The sequence below is a fragment of the Cajanus cajan genome, chromosome 3 (assembly GCF_000230855.2).
Source record: "Cajanus cajan strain Asha chromosome 3, NIPB_CcT2T_4, whole genome shotgun sequence".
NCBI classification, from domain to species: Eukaryota; Viridiplantae; Streptophyta; class Magnoliopsida; order Fabales; family Fabaceae; genus Cajanus; species Cajanus cajan.
The window spans coordinates 76,938,729-76,950,314 of NC_138519.1; the positions used below are offsets into that span (position 1 = coordinate 76,938,729).

Here is an 11,586-nt window from a genome sequence, read left to right on the forward strand (position 1 = left end):
AGAATATTTTTACATTATTTTTTTTCTCAATTTTTCACTTTTTTAATTTACCTTTTTTTATTATATATATTTTAATTTTCATTAAATTTTGATTTTAAATTATCAATAATAAAAAATATCTATATATTACAATATAGATCATTTATAATAAATTTAAAATATAATTTATATATCCAAACATATTTTTTATTATGAATTTTAATTATAATATAATTATATAATTAAATAAATTATTTATTATAAATTATAATTATATAAAATAAAACATCTATTTTATCCATTCCACATGTTAAAATATTAGTAAAAATATATTAAAAAATGACGAGATATGTAGTACATACTATGTAAGGATTAGTAATTAAATAAAAAAATATGGTAGGAAGATTTATAATGTTTATATATATATATATATAAAAGTGAAAAGAGAAATGAAAACGTTGAAGAAAAAGAAGGTTATATGGAATTTGGTGAAGTAAAGGCCCAAGAAAGTAAATAATAAAAGTGATATAAGAACAGCGTTCACAGGGTTTCCAACGTGGAACTGCAGAGGCAATTAGCAAAGACAGAGAAAAAAAGAGGAAGGAGAGGAAGAAATGAAAAAGGGGAAAAAATAAAGAAAAAGACAAAAGAAAAAGAGCAAGATCGAGATCTCCTTTGCGTTCATCTCAGTTGAACAAATTGAAGAGGAGAACGAGAGTAACTCAACGGTATCAAAAGTTTCAGGGTTTCAGCACATCCATTTTTTCCGGATTTGACTTGGAAGATCCAAGAGGTCAGGGATTTAGAGTTTGAACTTCAATTTTCTGCTTTATCTCTTAATTTTTAGAGTTGGATTCGTTGAACTGCTTCTATGGGTTTGGTTTTGGTAAACTAGGGTTTTGAAGGGGAATCGTGTTTCTCAGGGAGAAATCTTGTGTCTTCTGGGGTAAATAAGCTATTGGATTGAGTTATTTAGTTTTGCAATTAGAGGCGTTAAGGGGTTTGGAGAAATTTGAAGACTTGAGAAAGTTGGAGAATTTCATAGGCAAAGTGGTTGACAAAAGCTCAGCCCTCAAATTATGAGATAATTTGATGTTTAAGTGTGGATTATGATAGTAGACACTGCAAGCTTTAAATCCATATCGATCTATGCATCTGTTTAAAGCTGGAATAGCTCTAGGCAAAATTTTCTGCTGTAAAATGAGGACAATTTGAGCTACAAGAATTGGTTTTTTGTTAAACAAATTTTGTTTAAAAGTATCTAACTGAATTTTTTCAAAATTCATTCGAAAAACATGATTGTCTGTTCTAAGTTTTGACATGAGGCAACCTACTTTAAAAGAGCATAACTCAAGTTATGCAAATGATTTTGCAGTGGAACCAAAGTTGTTTGAAAACTTACAAACAGAAGTTTGATTCTGGAAATTTTCATAATGCTTTGATGACTATAAGATTCCCTGTTATTTCATGAAATAATAAGTTATTGTTTTAGTCAGTTAATTCAGAATTTTTTAATGCAGCTCATAGTCATGCTGAATTTTGATATAGATCAATCTACTTTGAAGGATCAAATTCCATTATGTGTAATCCTTAGCTTGTTGGAAAGCCAAGAAAATCTAGTTTCTTGTGGCAAATTTTGTAAATTATTTCATTGTGAGTCAATCCCATTTGTGGATAAAAGAGGAGTAGCCAAGTAAGGTTTTCAATTTTAATGCTATAATTTGAAATTTACAGATCTTAGAATGTGTTAATTCTCGTGAAATGATTCTTGTGATATTTTAAAACTTGCATGCTGTAGTCTATGATGTAAAATTAACTTGTTATTTTATTCAATTTATATTGAGAATGGTGTATTTGCTAAGCTTTGATGGTGTAGTAACAAAGTGAAGAAATATGATATGAAATTGTTGAAATGTGATATGTTGAATACATGACCTGTAATTGTCTGGGATTTGTTTGAATGCAATTTTTATGGGTTCTATGTTAGAACACCTGCCCGTTGCTGAAAACCGAGAATAAAATTAGCACAATCTGCTTTACCGTAGTGAGAAAATGAATAATAGCTTATATGCACATAGTATTTGTATTTAAGCCACTGCGCATGGGTGAACAAATTCATTAGGTCCTGTTTACTTGTGTTTTATTTCCTGTTTCTTTTTCTATTTTCACTAATAAAATGCCACCTTTTTTCAATTTGTTTCCGATTTCCTGTTTAAAAATTTTGTACAAGAAAACAACTTTTTTTCCCCCTTCTGTTTCTTGTACAAATATCTGAAAATATGAAACAAATTGAAAACAATGTTTACATGCATGTATGTGTGTATTTTGGGGTGACCTCAATGAGATGTTGTTGGTTCACTCTTCTATTAGGGATGTGAAGAATGTTATATCATTGCACTTTTATTTATAAAAGATTAATTAATTTTGTTAACCATTTTTGTTTTGAATTTCTATAAACTTTGATATGAAGGAATTTTGTTTTTGAAAAGTTATTAATCACGAAGGTTATTATCAAGTTTTGAGAAAGTGACTTGTAAATTGGGAGGAATTGATAAGCTTTGGAATCAGGAAGATATCTCTAATCTTGGCTTGTCACAGATACTAGATTTGGATCATGATAATAATGGAGAAATATGAAGGAAGGATATTGTTAGCTATGGAACCATTCTTTAGCATTCAAGCAAAAGGTTACATTGGTGCAACATTTAGTGCATGTATTTTGAAGGTCTTGTCTGCTTAATATGTTTTTCATAAACTAACTTCTCTCATTTAGTTACCTTAATGATAACTGTTCCTACTTCCTACATACAAGATTTACACATTTTGGAAATGAAATTTGTCTCTGTAGAATGATTATGCATGGCCTGCTAAAAGTATTTTAGGTTCTGTTGTTTTACTCATGAATGTTTCCTTACTGATCTATTTTTCTCGCACCAATATCTGATGTGTGCGCTATAAGTTTTTGCTGAAATTTGTATTGATGTCCAATTCAGTTTTGTTCATGTTGATGCTATCTGTACGTAGGTTTCTAGTTGCTTCAATTGTTCCCCTGGGTGGTGGAGTCTTTGTGTATTTTAAAAATATTAACAATTCAAAATGCCAAAGGAGAGAAGAGATAGGTCTGTGTCACATGATAGTTGCAGAGTATCACCTTACCCAAGCAGCTCTAGTCGTGTTGGAAGATCTGCTCCTAAAGAGGCAGAGGAAAATGTTAAAGAATGGGAAGAAGCTAGGTGTCCAGTGTGCATGGAGCACCCTCACAATGCAGTTCTCCTCATATGTTCATCCCATGATAAGGGATGCCGCCCTTACATGTGTAACACTAGCTATCGCCACTCAAACTGTCTCGATCAATTCTGCAAGTCATTTACAGACACCTCGTCAACCATTCCTCAAGTAGAAGGTCAGATTTCAAACACTGTTGAAAGTAGAATTGATGTGCCAGAAGACAGAAGTGAAGGTTTGGTTACAATGCAAGCCTTATCCTGTGAGAATGATGCAAAATCGAAATTAGTATGCCCTCTATGTAGAGGGCAAATAAAAGAGTGGAAAGTAGTGGAGGCAGCTCGTCATTTCATGAATGAAAAATCGAGGAGCTGTTCATGTGAGACTTGCAACTTCAGTGGTACATACACAGATCTTAGAAAGCATGCAAGGCTTGAACATCCTCTTGAACGCCCATCTGCAGTAGATCCAGAGCGTCAGCGTAACTGGAGGAGGTTGGAGCGCCAGAGGGATCTCGGTGACCTCCTTAGCACACTGCAAACATCATTTGGGGTAGATGATCCCATTGATGATGGTGGTCTGCTGGCTGTGTTTTTCCTCATTCTTCAACCTGCATCCGTATCCAGGGGTACCACACTCCAAATGCGAATAAGAAGACCCTCAACACTCTGGGGGGAAAATTATGAAGGACAATCTGGATCTGATGATGCAAATGAATCCTCAGATGGAGGCTCTGACAGTAGACCGCGCCGTGTCCGGAGACGAATGACACCTCCGCCATGACATGCAATGTTAACGGGTCAATTTAAATTATCGTTGATCAAACTCGCGCTCCTCTCAAGCCCTTCTACCTTTCCAGATGCTCATTAATACATGCTGGTTATTAATTGTTTATCAGTATATTTAATATTTCTGCCTTCATTCCCAAGGATTCTGAACGATTGAGCTTGAAATAAAATTTACTGCTGTGCTAGTTCTTTTGTTTTTTATTAGCTCATCATATTGCTTCTTGCTATACATGTGAGGTAAAAAGAGAGAGGAAAAACAGTGAGGTATGGTGTGTATAACCTGGCTCATAAGTTTGAGCTGGAAGAAGATTGTATTGTTCAATGGCTGGCCTGCCGCCTGCTAGAGTATTTGAAGAGAATTTGAGTTTGTCTGCTTTTTATTTTTTATTTTTTTTTTTATTTTTTATTTAAATTATAAAGTGAGATTTATGATGATTTTTTTTTTGGTATAAATAAAAGGGACGAGATCGTTTGACTCCGAGTGTTGAATTTTTGTTAACACGTTATTTAGGGAAGTATATTGGATTAAGATTTTAAATGACTTTTTACTTAAAAGAATCGTGGATTTTAAAATAATTTTTAAGATTTTTATGACTTTTAAGATTTTGTAAGATTCTGCAAGATTTTTAATTAAGATTTTAATAGATTTTGCAAGACTTTTAAGTTAATATTTTAATGAATTTTACGAGACTTTGTTAATTTTGTAGAATTTTATAGATTTTTTATATAGGATAAAAGCTCAAGATTTTTTTTTATACATTCAAATTTAAAAAGAGTCATATATATATATATAAAAAATAACAATGTTTGGATAAATAATAATAATAATTCTTTGTAATATCATGTTCTTCTAAATAGCATTTACTCATATCCATAACTATACTAATCTTCCAAACATTAACAACTTTTTGCTCTTATTCTTGGGTTTTAATAATAGGCTCAAAATTATGACTTTTATTAATGGGTAATGTTGAAGATGAATGTTCGTCCACCACTCTAATTGAAAATTCATCAGAATGACATTTTTTATGAAGAAAGTTATGTAATGTTACACATGCTAAAAATTATTCTAAACAACATTTCAATTTTTTTTTATAATTTGTGCTTTAAAATATTTTATTTATAAATTCATAAATGATTAAAAAAATAGTGGGAGAGCCATTCTACTCTCTTATAACTAAATATGTCTCTTCATTTTATATTAGTACTGAAGTAAAAATTTACAAACATCAATTAGGAGAAAAAAAATAGGTTAAAATCCTTATTTGGTCCCTTATAATATGTTTTTGTTTCAATTTAGTCCCACTTTAATTTTTTGTTTCAATTTGGTCCCTAATAATTTAAATTATTGTAATTTGGGACTTCCGTCCAAATATTTAAACGGAGTTAACTGTTGGCCACGTGGATGCCATGTAGCATAGGTGGATGCCAAATTTCATGAATACACCTAGAACCAGAGCGACCTGTTCTGCTTGTACATGTTATGTGTTAATTTTGCAACTGGAACGGGCTGTTCCAAATGCAAATTTAACACACCATGAGTGCAGTAGAACGGTCCGTTCTGAAACCAAAACGGGTCGTTCTGGTTTTACACTATTGGTGTGTTAATTTTGCATCTGGAATGGCCCGTTTCAGGTACAAAATTAACACACCCAGAGTGCAACCAGAATGGGCCGTTCTGATTTCAGAACGGGCCGTTCTGGTTCCAGAACGGGCCGTTCTGGTTCTAGGTGTATTCAAGAAATTTGACGTCCACCTACGCATCTACGTGACATCTACGTGGCATCCACATGACCAACAGTTAACTCCGTTTAAATCATTTGGACGGAAGTCCCAAATTGCAATAATTTAAATTATTGGGGACAAAATTGAAACCAAAAATTAAAGTGGGACTAAATTAAAACAAAAAAATATTATAAGGGACCAAATAAGGGTTTTAACCAAAAAAATATCTGAAATTTGTTACAGGTAGAAAATATTTTTTTTTATTTTTTAATTACTTTTAATTATTCACTCGTGAAGAAATATTTTTAGTATTGAATTCTAAGATACTACAATGTCTTATGTTAATTTTCTTTTTTAAAATATAAAAAATCCTAATTTCACAATATAAAAATAAAAAAGAATAAAATTCATAGTAAAATAAAATAAAATAATTGTTGAATCATAAAAGGGAAAGGATAACAATAACAAATTCAAGAGAGGGAGAGAGATTGCAATTTTTGTGCGGAGAGGGTTCTTTCTCCAACTAAGCTCCATTCTTATCTCATTCTACTCACAAAAACCCTAACTCAAATTCATCTTATATATATATATATATGTATATATATATATATATTTTTTTTTCCTAATAAATCTAAATTGATTACAAGGTCTTGAAGATCTACTATTGATTATAGAGATCATGATATCAATTTTAGCTTTCACATTTCTCATTTATTGACGCGTGTTATAAAAAAATTACTATTTAAAAGTTAAAATTCCAAGTGTTTTTTATGTTACATAACTGAGGAACAATCTCAACTAAATAGAGCAAGTCAACTAAAGAGAACGAAGAGAAAAATAGAGCAAGTTAATGACACTATCATTTACGTATAGAAGTTTCACCAAATAGGAGAATGGAATGGGAACAGTAGTAAAATGTTATATATGAGAAGTAGTGTAGTATTATTAGTAAGAGGAAAAAAAATGGAGAATACATGAGCATAGAAAAATAAATATGAAAAATTCACTTGAAAATTCTTGAAGAATTACTTCAAACAATCCTCCAAAATCTGATAGATTTGGATGAGATTGTTTTATGAATTTGGTATTTATAGATACAACTAAAAAATCCTTCAAAATCCCTCTAATACAACAATCCTTTAAAATTCCTATATTTTTGAATACTAATGAATTATTTTTAAGTTATTAAAAGTCTCAAATGAATACTAATGAATTTTAATGGTCTCTTTAAAAAATCTTGAAAATTTAGATTGAATATCATTGAATTGTTTTTAAGTGACATAAAATCTTAATCGAATATCAACAAACTTTTTTGCTCAAAAAAAGTCTTTTAAAATCTTTAACCAATACACTCCCCTTTAATAACTTTCTATATAATAAAATACTAATTTAACTGTTTAATTGAAAGTTTTTATAAAGTAAATGTAGTTTATAAAATTTAATATACATAAAAACTAAGTGATATTTTATTGGATTATTTAATTTTGACGGATATGTTTTTTTATAGCATAAGGTTTAATTTATGGAAAGTTTGATATACTTTATCATGGATAATATTAAATGATTTAAGGATTGAATCGGCTAATTTTGTAAGTTTGAAACTTGATGTGAATTAATCCAGTTCGTAAATAAAATAAATTGGGTATAATGTTCCTATTATTTTGATGTTTAACAACCTTGAGGTCGATAGAGGGACAACCTCTATTTAGGACAAAAACAATAATTATTAGGACTTGAAGAAAAAGGTACTGTAGACATCTTGCGAATGATAAAAAGAGAGTAGAAAATCAGATCGATAAAAATTGGTGATGTTGCGCACCGAGGGGTTACCACACATATACTCATGTCTCCACATTGGTGAGATATGTGTATATGTGTGGTAACCCTTCTCGGTACGCAACAAGTGGTATCAGAGCTGATGGTCTGATCAGGTGACCGGCTCGACGAGTATGATGGTTAGCAGGTGGATCTAAGTTTGAGATCCCTTGTGTCGAAAGTCTTCCTAACGGTGCGTCCATGTGGAAGAGAGGCTACCCAGTAACATGGATGCTTAAGAGGTGTGTCCCCCTGTCATGAGGGAGGTCATGACGGAGCGGTGGTGCAAGCACTCTGAGCGTGAGTGAGCCTGTAGGGCCACCATCAAATAATACTTGTAGTTTTCGCTGTAGGGAATGAGTTAAACCGTGGTCCTTTGTTTGAGGGGAGGATTGTTGAGATGCAAGCAAAGTCCCACATCGTTCAAACAAGAAGATGAACATGAGTTTATATACACATAATTGTCTCTATTGGTTGAGAGGCCTTTTGGGTGATGTCCAAAAGCAAATCCGTGGGGCTTGGGCCCAAAGCAGATAATATCTCACCAACATAGACATATGTGTATATGTGTGGTAACCCCCCTTCAGTGCTCAACAAGTGATGTGATAAAAAGAAATATTAAATGTCATTTAAGTATTTAAAAATAGGCTAAAAACCTAATTTGGTCCCTTATAATCTTTTTTTGTTTCAATTTAGTCCCTCATTAATTTTTGGTCTCAATTTGGTCCCAAACTAATTAATTGGTTTCAATTTAGTCCCAAATTAATTAATTGGTTTCAATGTGGGACTTTCCGTCCAAATTGCTTTAACGGTGTTAACTTTTGATCACGTGGATGAGAATTTTTTTTAAAACACCTAGACCCAGAACGACCCGTTCTGGGTGCACTTTTGGTGTGTTAATTGTGCATCCGGAACGGCCCGTTCCAGGTGCAAAATTAACACAACGAAAATGCAACCAGAACGGGCAGTTCCGGTTTTATTTTATTTTTTTATATATATAAAATATTAATAATTTTATAAAATATATATTATTAATTATATTTTAATTATGTTATTATATCTAATAAAATAAATATATTAATATTTTTTTTTATATTTTATTTTATTATGTTTATTTTATTAATTTTTATCATTTTATTCTTTTAATCTTAAATAAGTTGCAAAAAATTATAAAGTGATATTTAAATATTTCTTCAAACAGAAAGAGAAAAAAAATTATTACTCTATTTATAAGATAATTATATTTTATAAAAATAAGTAATTTTAAAATTTTTACCATAAAAAAATATTTTTCAAAATTATTATATTTTTTAATAAAATTAATCAAGAATATTGGTTTAATTGCATTTTTTATCTCTCAAATATTACAATTGTGCAGTTTTGTGATCTCTAAGATTTTAATTGCATAATTTTAGTCCTTAAAGAATTACAATTGCGCGATTTTGGTCCTTCAATTTTTAATTGAACAATTCTAGTCCCTCGAATATCATAATAATATGATTTTTGTTTCTCCCATTAAAAATTAATAATTTTAATATATATATATAATGTTTTAAAATTAAATAATTATTTATCTATTCAAATTAACGTATATTATAATTTTTGATATTATATCAATAATATTATTAATATATTTATAGATAAACTAATAATTTGATAAATATAACTTAATATATATTAATATACTTTTACAAAAATATAAGTATATTAATATATATTAAGTTATATTTATCAAATTATTAGTTTATTTATAAATATAGTAAAAATATTATTGATATTAATTTATCAGTAATATTAAAATACTAATAATATATAAATTTTATTTATTTAGTAATAATAAATATATATCATTTGATACATTAAAAAAAAATACGTTAATTTAAATAAACAAACAATTATATAGTTTTAAAACATTATATATATATATATTAAAATTATTAAATTATTAAATTTTTAATGAGAAAGACTAAAATTGAACAATTATGATATTTAAGAGATTAAAATTGTTCAATTAAAAATTTTGAGATTAAAATTACACAACTATAATCTTTTAAGGACTGAAATTACTCAATTAAAACTTTAGAGATCAAAATTGCATAATTACAATATCAAAAACACAATTAAGCAAAGAATATTTTATTCACAGTTTTGGAACGGGCCGTTCTGAATCCAGAACGGGCCGTGCTGAAAGAAGAACGAGTCGTTCCGGTTTCAGAACGGGCCGTTCCGTTCCAGGTGTTTTCAAAAAAAATTCTCATCCACATGGATGTCACGTATGCATCTACGTGGCATCCACGTGGCCAAAAGTTAACTCCGTTTAAATAATTTGGACGGAAGTCCCACATTGAAACTAATTAATTAATGTAGAACTAAATTGAAACAAATTAATTAGTTTGGGACCAAATTGAGACAAAAAATTAATGAGGGACTAAATTGAAACAAAAAAAGATTATAAGGGACCAAATTAGGTTTTTAGCCTTAAAAATATTGGGCCTCTTAAAAAATAAAACCTAGAAGAAAACAAAAATAATATATTTTTGGAAATTTTTTTGACCAAAAAATCCTCTGAATATTTAAAACTTTAAAATAATAGAGTTAAAGAAATATTTTATTTAAAATAATGACAGATGTAAATGGTTGAATGGTTTGAAAGATGAGTCGGAACTTTGATTCAAAATATATAACATTACTCATAACAAAATTAGGGTGGAATTGGAATCAAAGGTTTCTTTGGCATTTTCATAGATTATGTGAAGGTTATTTTAACGGAATATGTGGAGTTTTGATGTTTTAAAAAATGGACTAATTATCAAATCTATTAATTTACTGAGTTAATAAGTTAAAGGTCGTATTAATAACTCACTAATTGAAACACATTAGGTCTTTGTTATTCTTTTAAAAATTTATTAATATTATATATATTTTATAGCTATAAATTTCAATAAAATTTATACATATCCTAAAGAAGTCTCTAAAAAAAGTTATAGTCAATTTAATGATAATAGAACAAACAAATTAAGACTATTTGAACCACATAAATTAATATAATTAAATATATAATTTTAAATTAAAAATATACTATATAAATTATTTAATTAAGTTGTATAATAATAAAGTATGTTTATTTAGTGATTATTAAATAGGCACATTCATCCAAGAGTCCTATCTTTAAATAAAAAATAATTTAATATAGTACGTATATTATATTTGTTACAAATAAAAATAAGAAATCATTTGCCTAGTGACAAGGTATTTACACTTATATGAGAACGACCTATATTTTGGTGAAAAATTGGTCAAGTCACACATGTTCTAAGAGGATTGGTGACATATTCAATCCAATGTATAATTCTAATTAACTGACTCACTGATTCTTAGTCGGATCGACCAATTCGAGTTCTTGATTCATGATTTAACCTATGTTGTAGCATTAAATGAATAAACACTTATTTTGATGCTTGATTTTGAAAGACAATCTCATATTATTCCCTTATTTAAATTTAACTATTTACTATTATCTTGGTCCCTATATATATATATATATATATTCTACTCACATACTTTTTCAAGTTTTGAACTAATTTGATTATGAATTTGTAATTTGTAATTTAAACTAATATAACATCACTTTTCAAATTTAAGACTAATTTGAGTGCTTACTCGTTAAATATGTTCTCTTTGACTGCAACTGTGTGAAGAGAGACTAGTATAACCTTGGATTGCTGATTAATACTGCTTCATTCCAAAACTTGGAACTTGCCAAAGAACAGTGTTTGGTTTAGCAAAAACACAACTTCCAAAGTTCCGTATAACAGAAAAGTTCAACGGAACCTCACGGACGCCAAAACAAACACGCCTTTACAAGTTTGTAACTGATGACTTATGAGTCGGAGAGCAAACTGTCAAGGCAACAGAATCCAAATCAACGGTCCAACAACTCTTTTCAGTCCTCCTAAATAAATACCTTGCTCTCTTGTGTGACATATATTTTGCAATCTTCATGTTTGGCCTTCACTTTATTGTGTCTAAGACTTGCACCAGGCAACTCCAAGAG

The 11,586-nt window shown here is 29.5% G+C and overlaps 1 protein-coding gene across 2 annotated transcripts; it reads left to right on the forward strand.

Moving 5' to 3' along the window:
• Window positions 1–518: 518 nt before the first annotated feature.
• Window positions 519–4,372, forward strand: LOC109788018 (MAP kinase kinase kinase, putative (DUF1644)). Of its 2 annotated transcripts, XM_083071367.1 has the most exons (3): window positions 519–772; window positions 1,500–1,672; window positions 3,004–4,372. In XM_083071367.1, exon 3 carries the CDS (start codon window positions 3,076–3,078, stop codon window positions 3,985–3,987), a length of 912 nt encoding a protein of 303 aa, XP_082927493.1. In that variant the 5' UTR covers window positions 519–772; window positions 1,500–1,672; window positions 3,004–3,075; the 3' UTR covers window positions 3,988–4,372. The 2 variants fall into 2 exon arrangements, with proteins under 2 accessions (XP_082927493.1, XP_020202228.1); XM_020346639.3 differs by lacking the exon at window positions 1,500–1,672.
• The last annotated feature ends 7,214 nt before the right edge of the window (window positions 4,373–11,586 follow it).